Source organism: Microtus ochrogaster, unplaced genomic scaffold (assembly GCF_000317375.1).
Source record: "Microtus ochrogaster isolate Prairie Vole_2 unplaced genomic scaffold, MicOch1.0 UNK5, whole genome shotgun sequence".
NCBI classification, from domain to species: domain Eukaryota; kingdom Metazoa; phylum Chordata; class Mammalia; order Rodentia; family Cricetidae; genus Microtus; species Microtus ochrogaster.
Window position 1 is genome coordinate 13215428 of NW_004949103.1, and position 24559 is coordinate 13239986.

A 24559-nucleotide genomic window follows, 5' to 3' on the forward strand; every position below is an offset into this window, starting at 1 on the left:
TGAGAGTGGGAAAAGATGTCAGTTGAAATCAAATCCCTTTGAAAAGAGATACACGTGCAGAGATGAATAAAACAAGCAGAAGATACTTTGATAGAGTTGGTAAGAGTAATGGACTTTTTTGGGGTTGATTGTTAATTTTGTGAAATATTCTGGGGGTGAAGTGAAAGTGAAGGACTACAGTTTATCGAAGACTAAGTGGTCTGTAAAAACAGAGTGATTCTTCGAGTGGGAAATTGACAGGGCACCGGGGGTTCTGCCCATGCAAAAGAGGTACACTGATGAGCAGGGGGATGGCATTTGAGCCTTGTCAGGAGTTTGCACTGGACTTTTGAACTGAGTAGTCTGTGGAGGTCAGACGAGGGACATCAATGAAGTGAGCCAGCAAAGAGCTGGACTGGGCAAGAAAATAGACAAGAAGAGACAGGCCTCTCCCATGTAGGGAGACTATGCCTCTCTTGTTCTGCTGAGCCTCTTGTTTCTTCTATCAACATGGTGAAGGCAGGCGTGAAAATATCTTCAATAAAACCTCAAACTACTCTTGAAAGAAAAAAGAAACAAAACACAAACAAGCAAGCAAACAAACAGGAACCAAAAATGGATAGACAGCGGAGGACACTGTGCTCCTCAGTAAACCAGACATGATATTCGCCATTGTCATACCTAGTGTTCAGTTGTTTGTTCTCCTGGTGCTATGGAAGGTGGTCGAGCAATATGACTCACCCAGGAACTTTTAAATAGAAATTTTTAGATCAATCTCCTACTTATTGTTAAAAATACTAGTAATTAATTCATCTATTTCTTTTTGTTAATCACCCGTGTGAGAACTAGAAAAAGTACCTTTTCAGTTATACCTCTTCAGTTATACCATCCGGTGTGCAGGATTGCTGTCCATGATGTTATCGAGAGACCAGGAATTGACTTCTCAGGGAAGTTGGTTACATCAGCTGTGTACTTAAAACATTGAATGGCCCTCTTTGCTACCCAGTTTTGAAATGTATTCACAGATAAAATACGTAACCTAGTGACTTAAGGTCACATAGAGAGAATACGTAATTCATGAGCATCTATAAAACATTGAAACCACTGCCTTATGTTGTCTAAAATCTGGTATTTACTAATGCTCTGCCATCATGGACGACTTGTGAAATACTGTTACAGTATATATCTGATGTTTGAAGTAAAAGTTTACGTCACAAAGGAATTTTCTTTCAATTGATTCTCTTTCCCATTTTCAACATAATAATTACTATGAAGGGAGAGAAGGAGCAATCTGAATTAAGCAACAATTATACCTTTCACCAAAGCTCCTTTGACCAGCTGTCTTTCTGACTCTACCTCACGACATGATGACTGAGATTGTGACTCAACGAACTACACAAAGGACAGTAAGCCATGCTACAACTAAAAGAATACAATAAGGCTTTAATATGCTGCCAGAGCAAGACACTTCATCTCCAAAAGATGAAAATGCCAAATACATATGCATGATATTTCACCCAAGCTTAAGGAGTAGTCATTACCCACAGCAAAGGGTAATTAAATAGTCCTTTATAATAACGATTATGTGTTGTTGGTATGGGATGTCAGCTGAAGAGTCCAAGAATGTGAACATCACCATGGACACTAATTAAACAAAGAAATGTAAAGTCCAATTTTCTAATTCATTTTTCTATGGTAATCAAGCAGGCTTGCATGCAATAGTATAATGTAACAAAAATGTCTGACCTAAGCCATACATATATATTTTACAAGTGTTTAATAAGATGGAATGCATAGTAATATATTTAAATATGAAAATCAGGTATCATATTTTCTCTAAAATAGTGAATTCTCTATTGTTCTCTACAAAGAAGTTTACTTAAATGAAGTCATAAGAAAATTTTGGTGTTAATAGAAAAAGATCAATGATTTTCCAAATCTAACTAAAAATTTTAACTTTTTTTTTATTCTACAGCACTCTCAACAATAACAATATTACTAGACTTTCAGTGGCAAGTTTCAACCATATGCCTAAACTTAGGACATTGTAAGTAGCCAAAATGTACAGAAAGATGGATTTAATTATTAAGAATGTTTCTTCAGTACAATCTTTAATAATCAGTGAATAGGACCATTAGTTCATTATAGCATAGGCAAAGAAAATGCAAGTTGGGAAGAATGCTAGAAGTACTATTTTAGAAAATGAACTGTTATTCTGAAAACTTGGTTTCCTTACAAATGATATGCATTGAAGAAAGTTTGGAGAAAAATAAAACATTTACTTTGAGCTATTGGAGAGGTCACATTCCATTAAAAAGTGAAAGACTCCTTGATTGGCTGTCAGAAATGATAAATGGGAAATCTTTATGATTTTATTACTGTATTAGAAGCAGACCTAATACAGCTAACGTGTGCTCCAGCGTTCTCTGTAATGTAAAGTCAGGGCATCACCCACTGCTGCTTGCATAATTAAAGCTGTGTCAGCATTTACATTTAAAACTATCTTTCCAGGGTCACACACAGTCATTAAGGTATTTTTGTGAAATAAAATATGAATTACAGCTTATTTTTCTCTCTCCAAGAAAAATGAACCGTTAAACCCCAATGTGCAGCTTTTGAATTTTAGTATTTTAAGATAAGGATCTCTAGTGAACTGGGTTTCAAAATCACCCAGACCTAGAAGGTGAATTGCTAGAAACAGGGGAACAAAATCAAAGATTTGGGCTTGTGGTGGAGAAATGTATTTTTAAATCAGTTATGTCTATTTTGATTAATTTTTCAAAACATTTCTCTTTTTAAAATAGCAAATAACCGAGCCAGGCATGGCAATGCACAATTGGCAATCCAATCATTTAAGAGGCAAAATAGGAAGTTCGGGCATTCAAAGATGACCTTTGCTACATAGGGAGGTCAAAGCAGCATGAGTTACATGAGATTCTCCCTTATAAACAAAATAAATCGATAAGCAATCAAATATATGATACTTGAAAACATTCATTTAATTTTTTAAATAAACACACACTGAGTTGTGTGTGGTGACAAGGCCTTTAATCTCAATAATCTCAATATTCAGGTAGCAGAGGCAGGTAGAGCTATAGAGTCCAAGGCCGGTCTCGTCTACATAGTGAGTTCTAGCCAAGGATACATGCTCAGATCTTATCTAAAAAATAAAATTGTAAAGTGCTTCATTGTATAAATCTTTTAATTCCTTGACATTGCTAATTTAATAACTAAATTTATTTCCCTATCAAAATGAGATTGATTAATAACCTCACTTACCTAAACTGTTTTTGACAAAATCAGTTTAATACTAACTTTATGTAATATATGTGCAAAGAAAGAACTATGATTTTAATACCCGTAAAAAGAAATACAGTTAAACTGTACATCAACATATTGCATTTTTGTGCCTTTATCTTCTGGTAGCCATAAACTGGCTTATCTTCCAAACCAGCTGTAAATTGTTTTTCATTTTTTAAAACTTTTTCTTATTGATTTTATTGAGCTATACATTTTTAAAATATTTTTGTATCTTTTCATCACTCCCTGTTTGACATGGACATGGAAACAGGCTCTGTTTAGTTGAACATATTTGGTAAGAATGGTCAAAGAGGTACCAGTGGCTACCAAAGGCAGTGTTCAAATTCTCAGCAAACTAAGGAGCTGCTCACTCACCATTCCAAAAATCCAATATTTGACCTCAGGATATCTATTTTAGTTTTGATGCAGGGCATCCTGGTTCTTATACAAACACTCAAGGAGAATATGGCCATCATTTAATTTTAAATTCCCCCCTTTTGGTTGGCTCATTTTTCTCTAGCATCGTTGGTACTTAAAAATTCCATTTTTATACTTGGATTATCTTTCTAGGCTGAGTTCTGAATTTTACAATCCATTATCATTATTGAGTTAGAATTGAACACATCAGCTAAAAGGGGCTAAAATTGTCCCACTGTGTCATAGACAATTCTAGGAACGATGTTTTGATTTATAGCATTAGATGCCCTGTCTTTAGTTTGAGCAAACGTAAAACACAGTTTGAAGTCATTTACCTAATTTAGTGGATACATTTGCCTGATATTTTATTAATGGAGAAGTACTATTTGCAATTTGGAAGGAACCCATGATCTTGCATAGATTCTGGCAGCATAAAGGGGTCTTATTTAATTTCTTCCCATCCAGCCACTTTTGCCTTTTAATTTTACTCTTTGCTCTTTGAAGCTAGATTCTAAGAACCAAATTCAGCTAATCCCTTTTCTGAGAGACTGGGCCCAGTGGGGTGGGGGAAAAAGAAGGGAGGGAGGGGAGAAATTACAAGAGGTATGTTAAAAGCCGACTGTCTTATATCGAATTATTATTCATCTTACTCAGCAAAATAGTGCTATGCTAAAATGACTTTGTAAGCCGTTGCTATAGGAACTAACAATGGTCTTTGCTGATATTTGACCTATAAGCCACACCTTTTGTTCTAAACACTTGCCGTCCACCCCTCTTCACGCCCACAGCCTTGGACCACCTCCATTGGCTTTTGTTATGGTGGGGATGGAGAATAATTTGCCCCGGGCTGATATTTTTTTCTCATTACCCCTTTGAAGGAATATAAGCAAAATAATTTCATGGTCCTTCTTCTTCTGCCTTTTTGCCTAGCTAAGACTAGAACTGACTCGTGTTTATGAAGTAGTTTAATTATCTGAGAAATAATTGTATTAGGAATTCCCTAAGGTGTACCTGTATTGGTGGTATTTTTTTTAAAGAAGTATATCTTTTTACGAATAAAGTTTGAATTGACGGTCTCCTGTTTTCTTGCTTTGAACTCCTCCCTCTTATTTAGTCGACTCCATTCGAACAACCTGTACTGTGACTGCCACCTGGCCTGGCTCTCGGATTGGCTTCGCCAGCGGCCTCGGGTGGGCTTGTACACTCAGTGTATGGGCCCATCCCATCTGAGAGGACACAATGTAGCAGAGGTTCAAAAACGAGAATTTGTCTGCAGTGGTAAGATCAGTGGGGTTGTAGTAGAAAAAAAAAAAAAAAAAAAACTGGTGTAACAGGTGTGAGGAATTCAAATTTCAAAGGTTCCGATTTGCTCCCCAGGGAGTCATCATGCATTCATCACCATGGAGACTCTGTTGTGCAGCGAGAAGAACACTCGATTCTAGGACATTTGTACCTAGGGCAATTGTTGATTACTCGGATAGAACAATCTTTCTAATTGCATCCCAAGGGAATAGAGGAAATTCCCAGTTATAACAATATTTGTGAAATAGTTTTTTCTTTTATTGAAGATTATGTCTACTTTTATACTCACTAGTGAAAAATGACTAGTAATCCTGGATACCTATCCTAAAATTCAGTACAACTCAACTGTGATTATAAAAAGATAAAGTATCTCTTTATAAATATGTACATCTAATGATTCACTTCTACTAAAAATAAGTATATTTTTATGTACCAAAACATCTGCAAAACATATTTATCAAAGGCTAACATTTGCTGTATTCTGCATGTCTAAACAGTAATGTAAATATTTCACACATAGCTGCCTCACTTTACCCTTGAAACAACTATATGAACAATATAAATTAAGCTCTATATTGGAGACTAGATTATAGTATAAAATCATAAGCTTTTCCAATTTTATATGTTCAAATTCAAGGATCTCAACCTATATAGTCTGTATTTGTATACATATATGTACATATGCACACAAATAAATTATATACATGCATATGACTGTGTATTTATGAATATATGTCTAGGTGTGCTTCAGAACACTTTGTTTAGAATATAATGAAACACATAAAATTTTGATTGTCCTGGGGATAGACCCCAGGTTCGTGTATATTTTGACAAGACCTCTTGCAAGCCTAACACGAAGTTTGAAATCACTATATAATTGGCTTTTCTTTTTTTATTTTTTTAATATTTATTTATTTATTTATTTATTTATTTATTTATTTATTTATTTATTTATTTATTTATTTATTTATTGTGTATACAATATTCTGTCTGTGTGTATGCCAGAAGAGGGCACCAGATCTCATTACAGATGGTTGTGAGCCACCATGTGGTTGCTGGGAATTGAACTCAGGACCTTTGGAAGAGCAGGCAATGCCCTTAACTGCTGAGCCATCTCTCCAGCCCTTGGCTTTTCTTATTTACCTGCACAGATATGGATTCAAGCAACCAGCATCAAAACATTACTAAAACAAATGATCAGTACTGAAACTTTACCATCATTTTCTTGTCTTTAGTCTCTAAGCAATGCACTATTATAACAAATATTTGTATATCATTTATATTCTATTCATTGTTGTAAGTAATCAAAAGATAACTGATATTATAGGGTTGATTTGCATAGGCCTTATCCAAATATGAGCTTACTTTATAAGGGAATTTTACAGCCACTTGTTCTGGTATGTGTGCAGGTCCTCGTCTCTTCACCCATGTTTACCATGCATTGAAAGCAGTTCACATTTTTAAATGACTGGAAGAAAATTACTAGCTCATTTTTGGACATTTAAAGCAATCTTTCGGACGTTTAAATGTATTTCCACACTTTGTGATCTACCTCCAGTTTTCTTATAATAACCTGGAATATTCTCGGTGTGTTTGGTTGCTTTTTAAAAATCCAAACAAATGACTAAACATTTCTCTAACCATCGTTTTTCTCTTTTTTGTCTTCTCCGTGCTGCCTTCTAGATGAGGAAGAAGGCAAGTTTATATTTTGTGTTTGTGTTTTCTCCCTCCTTGCATTTTTTTTTTTTAGACTTGGAATATTGTTGTACTTTGAGAACTAGTGTGGAGGTCTGGGTTTAGCAACTAGCCCACAGTCTTTTCCTGGCACTTCTCTCACACCGAGAGAGCCCCTTCCCAGTAGATCCCAGAAGATTGTCCTGATTTTCTCCAGAAACCATGGCTAAGCAGGCGCCTGTTTGGTGCAACCTGGCTGATGATGTTCTGGTTTTCGTTACTCAGACTGGGAAATCTGATTTCAGGAGACTTTTGTGTTCAAACACTGAGCAGTGAAATTACACATCTGCAGGTGACTGCTCATAGCAAAAGTTTCTATCAGATGAAGCCCTGAAAAGAATCATTTGGACAAACAATTATAGAATGATCTCCCACAAATTACCATAATAACTTCAAAGAAAGCAGCAATTTTGAATCTATCCAGACATCAAACTTCTATTATCTAGTTTTCTCCTCCATTTGTTGGCATGGGCTAACTTAATTTGGTCAACAGTTATGTCAATCAAGATGGAAGTCCTCTGCATTTTTTTCTTTCTTTTTTCCAGAAGCAAAGTAAATTATGCTACATCAGTTTGATTAAAACCAAGCTCCAGTTAAGCTTATTAGAAATTATATAGCTCATTCTGAAATATCTGCTTTTTGAGAACTCATGTTACTTTTGAATAGAATTCTGGTCTGTATCTAAATTTAGTTTTACTAACGTTTTCTAAGTTTTGAAAATGTTACAGTTGTTATGATTTCTTATCTTATAATATTAAGATATAACTGCATGCTTTCCCAAATATAGTCTAGAAATATTAAGGATGCTTATTTAATAAACAAGCATGCGAGGACTTTATCTTTGCCTCCTGCTTTCTAAGATTAACACAGTCCGTATATCTCTCTATTGTGAAATTCCAGAGAAAAATCTAACTTGTGTTGATTTTTTTTTTCTCTTTCAGGTCATCAGTCATTCATGGCTCCCTCCTGCAGTGTTCTGCACTGCCCTGCTGCCTGTACCTGTAGCAACAATATTGTGGACTGCCGAGGAAAAGGCCTTACTGAGATCCCCACAAATCTTCCTGAGACCATCACGGAAATGTATGCGCCCCGAATTTTCTTTCTCTTTCAACCTCCCTAATTAATCCAACGCATGGTTTGCTTTCAGGAAATTTGGGCTTCTCAGGCACCTCTGATTAGTTGCTTTAGGCCAAATCATCTTTTCAGCATTATATCAACCTTTCCTATGTTCACTTATATACATTGATGAAAGGATTATGATTTGATTTTATCACAGGTATAATTAAAAGGAATATATTTCAGAAAATTATATTTGAATAAGCATTTAGACTTTTTTAAAGACAATATGTGCTTCTCATCCTGATGTTAATTTAAGGTCAGTAAGTTTAGTTATGTTGGGTTCTGGCTAAAGCAATGGAGTACAAAAAGGTGGCCAACAGAAGTAAATAAAGCACAACGAGAGGGTTGCTGCCTTCTCAAAAACTCAGGTTTAGATTGAAGTCTCATGATCCTTTTTAAATGCATAGAGTATATAAAATATAGAATGTGCTAGATTGTAGCAAGTGTCATCTATTACTTAGCTAGAAAACTTTTTAAAGTTTGTAACATAGTTACTACTTCCATCAAAACCTCAGTTCTCTTGACTATTATAGACCTTCTTTTTGTGACGCTGAGGATTGATTGTTAGTGTCCTTGTGAAATGTAAGTCATGTTCATGAAACAAGTGCATATAAGATGCAATTCAGAATGTCAGCATCATAGAAAGTTTAGTGGAAAAATCACAGTTTCTATTAATGAAGAAGGTATCTCTAACTGCCCAGATTATCATGTTACTGTTTTATAGGGCAACTTTAAATTGTAACACTGTAATCAGTTTTTAATTGTTTGCTTAAATAAATAAAAGAGGGACAATTTCTCATAAAAAGCAAAAAAAAACTTTTTAAGAACTACCCCTTTTAACCCATTTGTTTAATTTCTATAAGTGAACTGCTTCAATTTTGTTTATGTGAGAATAATCTTAGTCCAAGAATATATGTTATCTTCAAGTATAATATGTGCTTAATAATGTGTTTAGATAATTGGGGTAAGAAACATGATCTTCTATAGAGCCTCCAAAATCCACTGAGATTTTTATACAAGCACTAAAGCATAACAGACTCTTCATCCAAGGTGTAGTTGGTAGAATAATAATACCTTAGGATTTTTATGTATTTGGTTTTGGCTGGGTATTGCAAGAATAAGATATGGTTTGGGAAGTACCAGGTCCAATTCTGTAAGAAAGAAACACTAGGAACAAATAACAGAGGTGGAATTGAGTGGTAGGCAACAGAGATTATAGAGGTGAATGTGAAGATAATATTTTCACTTTGAGGCATTGCAAAAAGAAAACACTGTTGTAATAAGTCTCTGTCTATCATTGAAGGCATTATTATTGAAGTTTTTGAGCTTATTTAGAACTTAGAAGAAAGCCTGAAGTATATTATGAAAAGAAATGCACAATAATCATTAATCTCCACAAGATTTATTTTTACAGACACATGAAGAATATATGATAGAGACAATGTAGAAGCAGTGGCATACAGTCAGTAATCCTTATTATTTAAAAGAATGCATGTGTGTACTATAATTTTATTGATGTATACTCACATACAACATTGGACTTCATAAAAGCAATTTCTTTCAAATATCTTAGGTCTGTGATCATATTCATCCTAGTTCAATTTCCTCCTCTTCCCAACTTGCATTTCCCCTCTGCTGGCCTCTCTTTCCTTACCCCAGTCTCTATTTTGCTTTCATGCTTCATATGTATATTTTTTGTGTATTTTGTGCATATACATATGTGGCTTTCTGTTCCTATAAGAAATTTTTTGAACCCACAAATAAGAAAAGAATCATAAAATGGGAAATATTTTTTTCTTTTCCTATCTAGTTTATCAATTTGGTATGTTGATTTCTAGTCACATTCACTTTCCAGAAAGCTACATATGTCTTTCTCCTTTAGAGGCAAATAAAATTCCACTGTGTTTACATGTAGACCACATTTTCCTTATCCATCATTTGCTGACAGTTGTTCAGGTTGATCCCATAACTTAGATATTGAGTAGTGTTACCATATTAGATCTGCATGTACAAGTATCTCTGTGATGTATTGACTTCAGTTCATGGGGTTTTTTTTTTCTTAAACAGTAAAATAGTAAAATAACCTATACAGATACAAAAAAATATATTTAGTATATAAAGTCATCATCATTTTTTCAGAGATTTTTCTTTTAATTAATGACTGGTTCCTTGCTAATAGCATTTTAACTATGGAATGAGGCATCAAGTATTCATTGGTAGATGAGTGGAATGCTTGCAAAGGCAGAAGGCATTACAAGAAAGCAGAGCGGAGGCCAAGATATACTGAGTAAGAAGAGTTGATATATTTTGTTTAGAATCCCAGTTTTATCTCTCATTTACTGACTCTGAGTTCGTGATTAAGTTGCTTCTCTTCTATGATTTCATCATTTTGGGAAACTAAAACATTTTGTTGTTGGGAAATAAAATAGTGTGTGTAGAACTATATACACATCATGATCTAGAAACCCATAAATGATCCCTCAAACCTGGAACACTTACAAAAGTAGCACCTGAACTAAACCCCATAGAGAGGTGAGGAATGGAAAGAAACTCCGGCTTAATAAAACATTAATAGACAGATTATATAGGAATGCTGCTTGGGTGATATGTGATAATGCAGAGAACAGAGGAAAGGACATTTAAAAATGGGTCATTGCAACTACATAGAGGGTTTCAATACTATAAAAATCTTAGAATTTATTTGGAATGCATCTGGAAACAGGTATTTTTAATTGAATCTTCCAAAAGAATTAGTCTTAGGGCTGTATCTCAATGGACTTTCAAAGCAGAAGGTATCTAGGAATCTATTGCCGTACCTTTGTGGATGTTGGAAGAGGAGGAAATGTTGGACAATAAGAAGAAGGGGACATGGAAACAGATGAGAGTTAATACAGAGGTTTGATTAGAAGGGATTCATACTACTGGTGAGGATTTATGGGAAAATGCAGCAAAACCGATGCCAGTTTCAAACCTGAGCAGTGGGAAGACTGTAAATAAGAAGTAAAAATTGTAAAGAGGTTCAAATAACATCATGCAGGTTATAATAATTTTAAACAAGGAAAGAACTTGCCTGAGTCAAACCTTATGAAGTAACTGACCCCACCCCCTCCAAAAAAATCTATGTTGAAAAATAATTTCATCAAGCAACCAAGGGAAAGAGAAAAGAGGCAGAAGGCTAGGGCAGTGAAAGCTAGAAAGAGCCTCCAGGCAATGTGGTCTGCTCAAGCAAGTGTTGCTGCCTGTGAGCCCACTGAAGTCCAAAGCGGTTCAGACTTTTAACCATTCATATGAAAGGATTCAATTTTGTCAACAGTGATTACAAAAGCCACTTATGAATGTTAAGACTGGGAATCCCAAAGGGTGAAAATGAACAGCTCAAATCGTTCTTTAAAAACAACTGATTTAAAAATTCAGAAACCTGCAATCGTTAGAAAATTAGGATGAAAGAATATCTTTGAGAAAAAAAAATAAAGTTAAATAAAACTAGTGAGGAAAATCAAGAGTTAAAGAAGGTGTATGTGCACACAGGAAGAAAACGGTCAGATCTGCTCCTAACAAAGGGAGACTAACAGATGTTCTAGAAGAGCAAGCTAGGGGCAAAAATTTATCAAAAGCAATACAGTGATGTGGGACATTTTAAATGGCTTGTTCTATTAATCATTTTTATTTTTCACTTTAGCACTTTGCCTCTACCTCGCATGCTCTATAGACTTCACATAATGGTGGAGTTTAGCAGCATGGAAGTTATACTAAATAATGCATCCCATTGGGTTTACCTATATTAAAGAGGTGATATGTCATATTGTGGTACCATAACTTCAATTTATAAGTTGGTATAAAAACGTTCGTCAGGCTACAGATGAATTTTATTCATTATTCATTATTCAGTGGGAATGAAACACCTTCAGAAATGTAACATACTAGGTCAGTGACTCACATTTTTGTCTGTTGAAAATAAAGAATATTGCTAGTATTGAAAAATTATGCAAATGGTACTCAACAAAACATTTTCAATTTATAGAAATAACTTTATTCAAATATTATTGTTTACACTATTATCATTTTATTATTAAAATATTTATTCGTCTTATTCAAATATTTCACAACAAGGTATAAGTGGGTTATCTGTATAGCATCTTTATTTCAGATTGAGATATTTTAATATTTTTGACATGTTTGTTTTCTTAGGCTGTGATACATCTTTATTATAAGATTCATAATTGTAATAAAGAGAAAGGATATAAGCTCTATATAAGAGTGAACACCTGACTGTGATCTAGGTTACTAAACAATATGCAAATATTATCTCCATTCTATTTCATTTTTAGGAAGCACAAATCATATTTTGGTGTTTTACAAAACATTTTTTCTTGACGATATAAAGCATCATAAACTAGAAATAGGTTAACATCTACTTAAATTTTTCAGTGCTGAATGCTTGCACACATAGCATATAATTTGAATTTGTGAGATGAGTTTTACAGAGTAGGAAAACCACTTCAGAGGCATGTTCAGAAAACCTGGGGAACTCTCCTCAGGAAGCCTGACGACTACACAATGATTTATCATGGCCAGTGGTTTGCATTTGCATTCGTGGGCTGCGAATAAGTTTTGACTGTATCTACTGATCACATTTTAATTTATAAGTTTATTTTATTTTTTTAATTCATTGGGAGTGTCAAGTAACATGTTTTGATCATATCTACCTGCCTTCCACCATTTCTTTGCAGATCCACTTCCCCTTTTCCACCCACCTAACTTTGTGATTTTTATTTTTAAACCCTTAAAGACCAATTTGTACAGTACCAATATTCCAGGGTATATAGTCTTTTACTGAGCCACAGTCAACTTCTCAGGAGCTACACTCTTAGAGAACATGGTCTTTCCCTCTCTCAGCAGCTGTCTCCATCCATTCTGGCATTATAACTGTTATGACTTAACTATTGGGACCGCATAGAACTAAAATGTTTTGTACAGTAAAGGAAACCATCCCTCGTTTAAAAAAAGATCATAACAGGAAGGGAGAATTCTTTAACAGACATGTGTATTTGTGTTTTTAAACATCTTTCAATACCAAAGTTTGAGTTCTAAGAAGGCAAGAACAAGTTCTACTCAAGCCACCAGAGAGTAACCTAACCTGTAACAAAACTAATACCGTGGCACAGCAAAGCACTTTGATACGCTGTTGATGAATAGTTATTGGAAGTGAGAGTATATACAATTCAGAATCAATCAAGCACTTAATATTGAGTTATCTATGAGAGAGCTGTTGTACCAAGATTAATAAGTGTAATCACAAGGTCGAGTCAGGCTTTCTTTGTTGACATAATGATTGCTTATAAGCAGAATTTCCAAAAATTTGAATAAATAAATTTAATTTTAAAAATGTCTGATACTCTAGGCTAAAGTGGACTAGATAGCTGAAAGAATTCATCAGTAAAATTTTCTTCTTACATATACTGCTTTGAAGTCCACGTTAAGTGTTATATCTCCTTTGGCTGCATTCTCTGATGACCAAACCAACATGTTGTAATTACTCTCCTTCTTGAGAGATGGATGCATTTATCACCTTAAAGATGATGCATGGATACCTTTCTCGGAAGTCATATTTCTTTTGTAATGCCAGGGCATAGATATTTAATCTCTCAAAGACTAACCATTTCATTTTGTGGCAGAAGAGAGGAGAGAAAAAAACTGAGATGAGTTAAAGAATCTTACTAAAATGAAAAAAAATTCAATCTTGAAACAGCTCACTGAACTTTTTTTTATTTTATTACTTTAAAAAATACCAATCCAAATTCCCACTTCCTCCGCTGCTTCCACTCTCCTCCCACTCCCTCCACACACCCTCCCCCAATCCCCCTCTAATCTTAAGAGAGGGCAAAGCACCCTGCCGTGTGGAAAGTTCAAGGCCCTCCCCACTAGGTCCAGGTTGAGCGGGTATACATCCAAAGAGAATAGGATCCCCCAAAGCCAGTGCATGCAGTAGAGACAAATCCCAGTGCCATTGTCAGTGGCCCCTCAGTCTGCCCCAACTGTCAACCACATTCAAAGGGACTACCTTGATGCCATACTCGTTCACTCCTAGGCCAGTTGGAGTTGGTGAGCTCCTATTAGCTCAGGCACATTGTCTCAGTGGGTGAATCCATCACCGTCTTGACTTCCTTCCTCATACTCTCCTTTCTTCCACTCTTCAACTGGACCTTGGGAGCTTACTTAGTCTAGTGCTCCAATGTGGGTCTCTGCCTCTGTTTCCCTCTGTTGTCGGATGAAGGTTCTATGGTGAGATTTAAGATAATCAACAGTCTGACTACAGGGCAAGGCCAGTTCAGGCACCCTCTCCTCTATTGCTTAGGGTCTTAGCTGGGGTCATCCTATGTATTCCTGGGAATTTTTCTAGAGCCACGTTTCTTGCTAACCCCAAAATGGCTCCCTCAATCAATATATCTCTATCCTTGCTATCTTATCTGTCCTTCCTCCATCTCGACTATAACATTCCCTCAAGTTCTCCCCAACCCTCCACTTCTCCCCTCCTCTTCCCCTGCTCCCCTTCCTTTTACCCACCCCCACCCTCATGCTCCCCAATTCTGTCAGGCGATCTTTTCTGCTTTCAATTTCCAGGTGGATCTATATATGTTTTTCTTTGGGTTCACTTTATTACTTAGCTTCTCTAGGATCATAAACTACAGGCTCAATGTCCTTTGTTTATGGCTAGTATCCACTAATGCGTGAGTACTTACCATATTCATATTTTTGGGTCTGGGTTATCTCACTCAGGATAGTGTTTTCTAATTCTATCCATTTGCATGCAAAATTCAATGTCATTGTTTTTTATCACTGAGTACTACTCTAATATGTAGATGTGCCACACTTTCTTTATCCATTCTTCTGTTGAGGGGCACAAAGTATGAGGAATGAAAGCAACAAAAATCTTGGAAAATGAATACCTGTTTACAAACTGAATTTATATGCTGAGACTACTTAAAAATTTCTTCTTTTTCCATTTCTGTTCAAACACTTTCCCTCTTACTTTTGTGCAGTTTGTCCTTTTTCAAGCCTTTTCTCTAATTTCATCTTCCAACATTTTGAATGTTTAATTGCTTATAATAGTATTTATTCAGTATTTTCCCAAGTTATTTAAAAATCCTTTTAATATTTACATGAAATATTAAATAATTAAGATTTGATCAGCTTATGTCTAGTCTGTTCTGAATTAAATAATTTTAAAATGACTTGCTAAGTATTCTGTTTTATACTGTTTTATAATACGAACACTTGACAGACTGAGGCAGGAGTGCCTTGAGTCTGAGTCCAGCTTGAGTTATAATGAGTGAAAGACCAGACTAGGTTAGAATGAGACCCTATCTCAAATAAAAAATAAACAACAAATAGAAATATTTAATAAATCCTGGATAAACTTTATTTAGTGTACACTTAATAATATCTCAGTTACTTGGCTATCACCTGTGTAATTAATTTTATTCTAATTATTTCATTTAAAAATAAGTTTTAAAGATAAATAAAACATGCAATATTAGTGGTGGCACATGCCTTTAATCCCAGCACTGAGGAGGCAGGCAGGCAGATATCTGTATGTTCAAGGCCAGCCTGATCTACAGAGCGAGCCCAACAAAACAGGCTCCAAAGCTACACAGAGAAACCCTGCCTTGAAAAACAAAAACAAACCAAAATGTTAAATTCCTCACAGAATATATAAAACAATTTGTATTTTCTCCTTAGACAGTGTTGAGGAAACAGCTAATGAAAGCAAATGTTACAATTTCTAATGAAATTTTTTATGCAGCAAATACATAGCATACAATTTCACTATTTCTTAATTTTGAAAAGATTTACTTTTATTTAGGTGTGCGTGCGTGTGTGTGTGTGTGTGTGTGTGTGTGTGTGTGTGTGTGTGATTTGTACCACATGTGGGTAGACAACCATGGAGGCCAGAGTGGTCATATGGAGATACAGGTTGTTCTGAGCTACCTGAAGTGGTTTTCAGAAACCAAACTCTGGTCCTCAGGCAGAGCATGACCTGCTCTTAGCTGCCAAGCCATCTCTCCAGATCCACTTTCCCTTCATTTTAAATAAGTCAATAACTTCAAAGAGAAATTATTTTTCTATAGAAAGTTGTTTTCTTGTGCTTGAAGAAAATGTAGAATTAATGATTGGGATGATTTTGCTTCAGTTCATAATGTTAAGAAACTATCTCTTATTATCTAAAGATTAGGTAAGATTTTCAATATATTTATTACACTCAGGATCAACTAGCCTAAAGCATGACTTGGTTCTGCGTTCTTTATTATTGTAACTTTGGGTTCATTAATCAGCTAATATAAAAACAGTATTTATGCCTGTTGTATGTATGTGTTTATAACACTTTTAAAAGTCGTCTTGTGTAATAGTTAACACAATGATAACAATATTCACAAAAGATTGTGAGGCATGAAACTTTAAACATGAAGGTGTTTTGGTCACATTTCTTTATAAATGAAAGGAGTACAATAAAATTATAAAAAAAATAGGAAAAACATTAGAGAAATGAGAACATAGATGGCTGTAACAACAACAGCAACAAAAAACAGTACTCCAAGAGATTCCCTTACTAATCTGCAAAAGTCTGTGACTTAAGCTATAAAAGAAGAAAAAGTATGAAATGGTTTCTTTCCTTATACTCTGTTCTTGGTCAGTATGAATGCCCCCCATTCTGCGTCACTGACTGCCTTCAGACAGCTTACAGTGCAGAAAGTTGAAGCCTTATGCAGAGTAGTTGAGAGTCTTGTGAGAATCAGAAATTACTTTCTCTGAACAAGGCCAGCAGAGCACCTGATCTGCCTGGGAGAATCACGTCCTTCTCTGGTATGAGGATGTGCTTTTGTATAGAGAAAATTGGAAATCCTTATACAAAGGAAACATCACGTAATGACCCCAGGAAGGTGAGTTAAGTTTGCAATTCTCAATAGGTACAACAGTAGCTAAAGCTGGAGGAACAGCTGCATTGTAATAGTAGCACATGGGAGAATGGCTTAGGCGAGGGGGTGGCACGAATAGAGTTCTTTGTTGTAAACATCACCCTGGTGTTCAGGAAGAAAGAAAGAAGCTGAAACACACCTTTGTAGCAGACCCTACCAAACAATGATAAAGGCAAGCCCGGAAGCAGGACCTGATGGGATGTTATCCCAATGTGCCACTCTAAGCACTGATGTAATTGGTTCCCTTAACCAGATAATACTGCAAAAACAAACTAGAGAACTCAAACATGTAAAATATGCTGAATCTGACATAAAAACGAGAGTAGCTGGGACCAAAATATCATTCATTCTTACAAGGATCAAAGCTGCTACTTTAAAAAGAAATTATATCATGGATTTGTGGATAATCAGTTGCAGTTATGCAGATTAAGAATTAAGACAGATATTTGCAAATGAAAATAATTAGCCAATTTGAGATATAACACAAGGCTTGATACATGTTAATTACCCAAAGGGCTTCAGTTGTTATTCTAAAACAAAACAGCAGCCTCCTTTTTTTTGTTTTTGTATTGATAAGGATATAGATGATAGGTAGATAGATTATAGCTAGTTAGTAGATAGATAGACAAACAGGCAGACAGGCAGAGATGATGGATGGATGGATGGATGGATGGATGGATGGATGGATGGATGGATGGATGGATGGATATATACATACATACATACATACATATTTACACACATACATAGATGATAAGTAGATATAGATGAAAACTTAATTATTTTCACTTTGTGAATCTCACTCTGTCTCCATAAATACATTATTAAAAGTTATGTGTGACTGAGTTCATTTTCCTTTTAATTCGTTTACCTATATACTGAGTGAATTTTTGGACTTGGAAATGTATCTATGTGAATAAATTCAAACGTGTGTGTGTGTGTGTGTGTTTTCCTTTTAATTCGTTTACCTATATACTGAGTGAATTTTTGGACTTGGAAATGTATCTATGTGAATAAATTCAAACAATTCTAGCATTTTTTTCAAGAGATGTGCTCATATAGGCAGATACACATTTTCATGTTCACGAATATTTCTGTATTGATTTAGAATAAGAGACCTAATGGAGGATTATTCGCTATGATGAAACTGCAGATGAGTGTATGTCTGGGGGTGTGTATTAAAATGGCACCAAATGGGGTTAAGAAAATGGGTAATTCTCAGGAACAACTCAAGACAAAAACAGCTGATAATCAATTAATATGGACACAGGCCAAAGGCAAACGTGTTAGCTGTATGCAAAATTCATACATCTAGAGGCCAATATTACCTCAGCTGTGGAGGCATTTATTAAACTGAGGAAGTGTCAATGATAATGCTTAGGAGAAAGAAAGAATATTTTAGCCTAAAACATGCTGTGTTGATTTTAATAGGTACATATCAAGGAAACCAGTAGCATAAACCCATTGCTAAAATTTGAAAGTAACTTCCCATAAATATGAAATACTGATTTCCAAATTACCATGTACTGGGTGACAGACTCCCCAGTCTAAATAGAACCTTTTTTCTGTCTGCAGATACTGTTGTTTACTGTGTCCAGACTACCTTGGCTGCACCGCACAATTTAACTTTCAAAAGATAGAGTCATTGCGCCTTCCCTCCCTTCACCCATTAAACCCATGTTCCATGCTCTGACAGCTGTTTTTGTCATTTATGTTAACAGCAGATGGAGAAAATGCAAAAACATGTCAGTTTTATGGCCATGTATAATCAGCATCTGGGCTGTATGTTACAGGCACAGTCAATCGAAATTCTTATCTTACTTAGTATTGTAAAAATCTTTTGTAGTTTCTAAGGCAATAAAGAAAAAGCTAAACATTAATCAGTATGATTACAGATCTTATCATCAGCATTTTTCAGTTTTGATGTGAATTATATACATGTGTTTATTATAGTATCGGAATTAGCTGAGAAATGTATTGTGAATTGACTCTTAAATATTATTTCATCATATATTAATTTCACACTAGAGATCATATCAGGTGGCAGATATATTGTTTTAAATAATGTGTGTTGATGACAGTGATTTTCAGATAACTTATTGTATAATATATATGTGTAAATGTCATGTCTTTATTCATCTACCTTAGTGCAAAAAAAATACAATATATTTTATTTAAACTGCACTTCTTATCAAGTTACTATTTTTCATCATTTTGCAAAAAGAAGCTAAAACACAATGAATGAAGAGCCCATAAAGCTGATGCTTGTAGACTCAGATTTAGCCAGCTCTGTGTCAGTACAAAGTTCACACTTTGTCAACAAAGAATGAGTATTTTCAGTCTTGAATATTATATATTATAAACGATATAATAACTGATTATATAGGACTTTTTAATATTTCTCATGGATGTTATTTTGTGTTGTTTTAAAAATAATTCCACTTGGAAAAACATTGAGATAGAGGGATAAGACATGAATGTTAAACTAAACTAATTTGTCTAATATCTCATAAATATATGAATAACTCGTTTGGCAATTCCTTAAACACTATATCATGGTGGGTTTTTTAAACATTGTGTGTCTAAGATCTACGCCGTCATAACCACTGGCGTGTATTTTATGTGGCAGAGCTGCAGATCAGCAGTGACACTGTGGTGACACTTTCTGAAATCGCAGCTAAACCTACACGCCGTTCCCATGCTCGGTGGTCTCCAGTTTCCCAGCACAGTCTTCCTGTTTGTCTAATTTTAGAAACAAACCCTGAAGTTCCTGTGATCAGTTGCTGTTAGGCAGCACAAACCTGCAGGGATTCAAGGCATAAATAGAAAGAAAAATGCAAGAAAGGTTGTATTGGCCAAATCTCCTTGTGAGGATTTGGGACTCATCCTCACTCAATACAATTAAATATTTCATCTCACTGAGCAGAAAACTAAAATATCCTTCTAATTTTAAGGAAGTGGTAATATCCATATTTTTCATTACATATATTATGTAGAATAATACAGTGTAGTGTATAAATATATAAAATAAACATTTACATCTGGATATCTGTCTATTTGTTTATAATACAATTATAAAATCTTGTAGATTCGGCCACATAGATCCTATGGAATAAATTGGCCCTGGCAGCTTTACATGAAATGCTTCATCCTAGTGGTATGCCGGCCATAGAATTTCTCCCCTGTTCACTTTGTTTAATTTGTTTTTATTTTCTAAAAGAGACACAGCATAATCTCTGAAGGATTGACATTCGGAAAGCTCTTAATTATGATATGTATTGTCATAATCATGCAAATATGTCGTACCCATTACCCTATCTGTTTCCATAATCTTGAAATGTTTCTAATTAGATTCTTCATGGAACAGTGGACTCAAATGTGCACTCTTTGAAACGCAGCAGATCCAATGCTAATAAGCAGAGATCAGAAGCTAACAGAGTTAAGAAATGTAAATACAGCCTGCCGTTTTCGTAACCTGAAAATGCTGATGTTTTCTTTCTTATTCATATCGTCTGGTCAAATGCTTTCTTCTCCTTCTCATGGGATGACCATTAGAGGTGAACGTTGTTTAGTTTGTAAAATTCATTCTAAGGTTCCTGTCAAGTAAAATAAATCATTTTCTTCAACAAAGCTAAAAGTTTAACAGAATTCCGTAATTGTTCCTTGTCCATTAAGTACGAATTAAGTGAAAAACGAGACATTATAAAGAACATTTGGTGTCTGTTCTGGTAGTATGTCTTCTCCAGTGAGAATCATTTTTTTCTTTTGGTGGAGGAATGCAATCATGTTGATCCTAAACGGACTGCTGAGAGAGTGTAATAAAACAACAACAACAAAACGATTAGCTGCTAAGTGTAAATAGCCACACAAGCTTTTTCAAAGCCCCGTTTTAGCTACATTAAAAATAAGCAAATAAGAAAAGCCAGCAGGTCCACCTAGCATGCCATTCTTCAGTGTTCTGTCCTCTAAGTTTTAAATGAAGCAGTTTTCAATGTGAAATGTAAATCATGGTACATCACAATAATGAACAAAACAGATACTATCATTAGTTATATGTGAGACATTGCAATTTATCTCATTATCTAATATAATTTTATAATTATAATTATCTAACATACTTTCACCCTGTATTCACTGTTTTATAACTTTAATAGTATTGATTAGTCCATTTCTAAAAAGATTTGTTATTCATACTTGTGATTGATTTAAATATGAATATTTTCAACAGAATTGAATATAGATTAAATATAACTTACCATAATAACAGGCATTGGTGGGCAATAGAGGTGGCAGAGCAGTTAAGAATACTTGCTGTATAATGAAGAATATGTGAGATCAAGTCATAGAATGCATTTAGCTAGAGGCGTGTCCTGCAAATGCCCATAATTACATCACAGGGTAACCAGCACTCTCTTACGACCGAATGTGCACAAGCATAAACATCTGCGTATACCCATGTGCATATAGTTATGCAGACAAGTGCACACTTTTAAGAGAAATAATAATTTTGAACACAAATATTAAAATATACTTAGTTGCCACTGTAATAATTAGAATTTATACTATGCTAGGTACTGAAACTTTAAGTCCACAAATAAATATTAAGCTTTTCATGAAATACCTTAAGTCCCCTTAAAGAATAGAATTAGTCTGGTTAAATTTGTGGGTTCAGAATACTTTTCATCACTATGCAACCCCAAGCAGCACCATTTGTAAATACCTATAAAGAGTGAATCATCGAATGATGTTCTTGATACCTTTATATTATTTTCAACAGTCTCACATAGTATTATAAAAAGTTAAATGAACAAATTTTTCATTGTGTTGAAACAACTCAAAAACATTCCTACTTTTTATAATCATTATGTTACGATGATCCAGCGATTAACTGATATGTAAAGTTTCCTTGACATAGACAGATTATTTGATTTTTTTGTAGTTTAAGAATGAATCGAAATTGGAACGAACATGATCTTTAAAGCATCATTGCCAAATGACTGTTAGAGCAAAATAACTTTGTCTTGGCTATATTTAGAGCCTGTGAAAAATATGTTTCCTAAGACCTAGACAAATAATTCAAATGCTAAACTGTGTGTGTGTGTGTGTGTACACTCAGTGAGCACTAAGCCTTCTCCCCTGGTCTCAAATCCATATATATTAATGTGATGGTTTCCTGTCTTCTGAGATAAAGATGCTCCTGAAATACAACAACCTGATAAGAAGAAAATATGCAATATTCAAACACAAAATAAAATGCATTTATATGCATTTTCCATATACCTGCATACATATGTGTGCCTATAGAGCAACATGTATGCACATATATGCTTATGAACGTGTATATGCTTATTATATATAAGAACATATATACACTTAGTACACATATATGTGTTGAGTACACATATGTATATATATTTTTAAATCTAGATAGCAAAATAGTATTTATTCCATTTAGTTTAATATAAGACTTTAATATATATGAATTTCCTGAAACTTGTAGGAAGGTAAAATACAGAAGAAAAAAATTCTACTTAGGTTCAAGTATAAGAAAGCTAAAATTAAATGATAAAAAGCTAATTTAAAATGATAAAGTATGAGGCACATCTAGCAGAAGCTGAAATTATGATGACCGTGAAGTGGCTTTTGGGGTTATTCCCTAAACAAAGGAAAAATATTTTTCCCTCTGGATGCTTCAATCTTTCACCAGCCACTGTCAATGTCAGAATCCTCCCACAGTGGTTCACTGGAGTCAGATCTCCAGGATCCAGAGCAGAACTGAAAAGAAAGGCTGTGAAATGACTCTCAGGTGCTGATATGGGAAAGAAAAAGGTTGCGTGACATTGTTATTTTGTTGGACAAAAATATTTACTAAGAGACTTGGTGAAACCTCCCCCTTTGTGTGTTCAATGACTGGGTATATATTTCTTTTTTGTTGTTGTTGTTGTTTTGTTTTTTGTTTTTTCGAGACAGGGTTTCTCTGTGGTTTTGAAGCCTGTCCTGGAACTAGCTCTTGTAGACCAGGCTGGTCTCGAATTCACAGAGATCCGCCTGCCTCTGCCTCCCAAGTGCTGGGATTAAAGGCGTGCGCCACCACCGCCCAGCTTGGGTATATATTTCTTATTTTTCTCCAATAACAGAATCTTAGAGTAGATGGTATGTGAGAATTGAACTTTACTCTGATTTTTATCATATCATAAAAATATTCTACCTATGTTTAACTGCACTTTTCTGAGATGATTTTTACCATAGTGGTCACATATCACGTTAGCTGGTTTACATTGTTTACTGAAGATTTCTCCATTATTTATAGATTTATAATTTAACACTATGCCTCATACATTGCTCCAAAATTAATTTTGTGAGTGGATCAGTTTCTTCAACTGACAGTGTGCTTTCTTTAAAGGATAAAGTATCTATAAAATTTGATATAGAGCAGTAATTTCATTTTCGAACTTAAAATTATCATTAGAATGTATTATACATCTAAATACAAGACTTTTGCATATTTAATTTGCTCATAGTTTATTACAATACACCTAAATTTGTACCTACAAATGCTTCCTACTCAGTGTAAGGTTCCTGCCTAACCCATGACTAGGCAGTACCTGGGTAGTGCTTTCTTTTCATTATTATTCCAATCTTGCTTTTCATTTAAAGGGCAACACATTCAACTTCAGTCTGATTTTTAGAGGAAAAGAAGAAAAGATCTCTCATGAAGAGCAGTAACGTCCCTTCTTGATGTGAAACTTATGTCTGAATTAAACGTGTCTAGATTTTTACTTTTTCTCCTAAATATTGATTTTTATTATTTTCTTTGCAGACGTTTGGAACAGAACTCCATCAGGGCCATCCCTCCTGGAGCTTTCTCGCCATATAAAAAGCTCAGAAGAATGTGAGTTAATAGTGTTGTGCAAGATATGTCATTCTGTAAATTGTGTAGGTCAGGGCTGTGTAGGAAGAACTAAGCATGGATATTGAAGAGATTGACAGCTTGATGACAGTCTGAGGGCCAGTTGTATAATGGCACTTTAATTGTAGTAGTGAAACCTTATAATTTTTATGTTCTCTGTAATTTAGTGTACTGATCGCCACAAAAATGGTCATGGCATCTTTGGTATGCTACTGTCTAATTAAGACACGCCATCCTTACTAATAACTTAAGCAAATCGATACTAGTTGTTTTGACAGTGTGTGATTCACTTTTAAGTTTTAGGATCATCTAATATTTTTGTTGAATGTTGTTCATGTCTTCATAGACAATGTGTACGAGTAAATCCTCTTCTCATGAAGTCAATGTGCCTGGCGACTCCCATGTCATTTAACCTAACCTTTTCTCTGTGTGTAGAGACCTGAGCAATAATCAGATCTCGGAGCTTGCCCCAGATGCCTTCCAGGGACTGCGCTCTCTGAATTCACTGTGAGTAGCCACAGATTTTTCCGAGGGAAACCAAAATTTTCTCCACAGTCAAAAGTTTATAAATTTTCAAATTAAGCTAAGAGAAAAATATCCTTTCATTCTTTGATGAGCTATGAATTCTTAACTATAGTTGTTGTCTGTGGACTTCATCATCTCACAGAGGCCTGCTGTCTAGCTCTAACACCAGCCAGTTTTTAGGTAGATTTTTTTTTAACTTTGTTATTAAAAGAGAAGATTTCCATTTGGGGAATGTTTTCCCAGCTGTCATGAGTAAACAGTTTATTTTATTATTTATTATTTATTTATTTTTTATTAA

General features: G+C 34.7%; 1 protein-coding gene across 7 annotated transcripts in view; it reads left to right on the forward strand.

The window, feature by feature from the left end:
- Positions 1-24559, forward strand: part of Slit2 (slit guidance ligand 2) — a 346807-nt gene that overhangs the window by 220705 nt on the left and 101543 nt on the right. For 4 of the 7 annotated variants that reach the window (XM_026788661.1, XM_026788664.1, XM_026788663.1 and 1 more), the window contains exons 7-12: positions 1955-2026; positions 4811-4974; positions 6682-6693; positions 7674-7812; positions 23647-23718; positions 24172-24243. In XM_026788661.1, the coding sequence (XP_026644462.1) occupies positions 1955-2026; positions 4811-4974; positions 6682-6693; positions 7674-7812; positions 23647-23718; positions 24172-24243 (531 nt within the window). The remainder of the gene's footprint in view (positions 1-1954; positions 2027-4810; positions 4975-6681; positions 6694-7673; positions 7813-23646; positions 23719-24171; positions 24244-24559) is intronic. The other 3 variants (XM_026788662.1, XM_005366006.3, XM_005366009.2) reach the window with 1 other exon arrangement.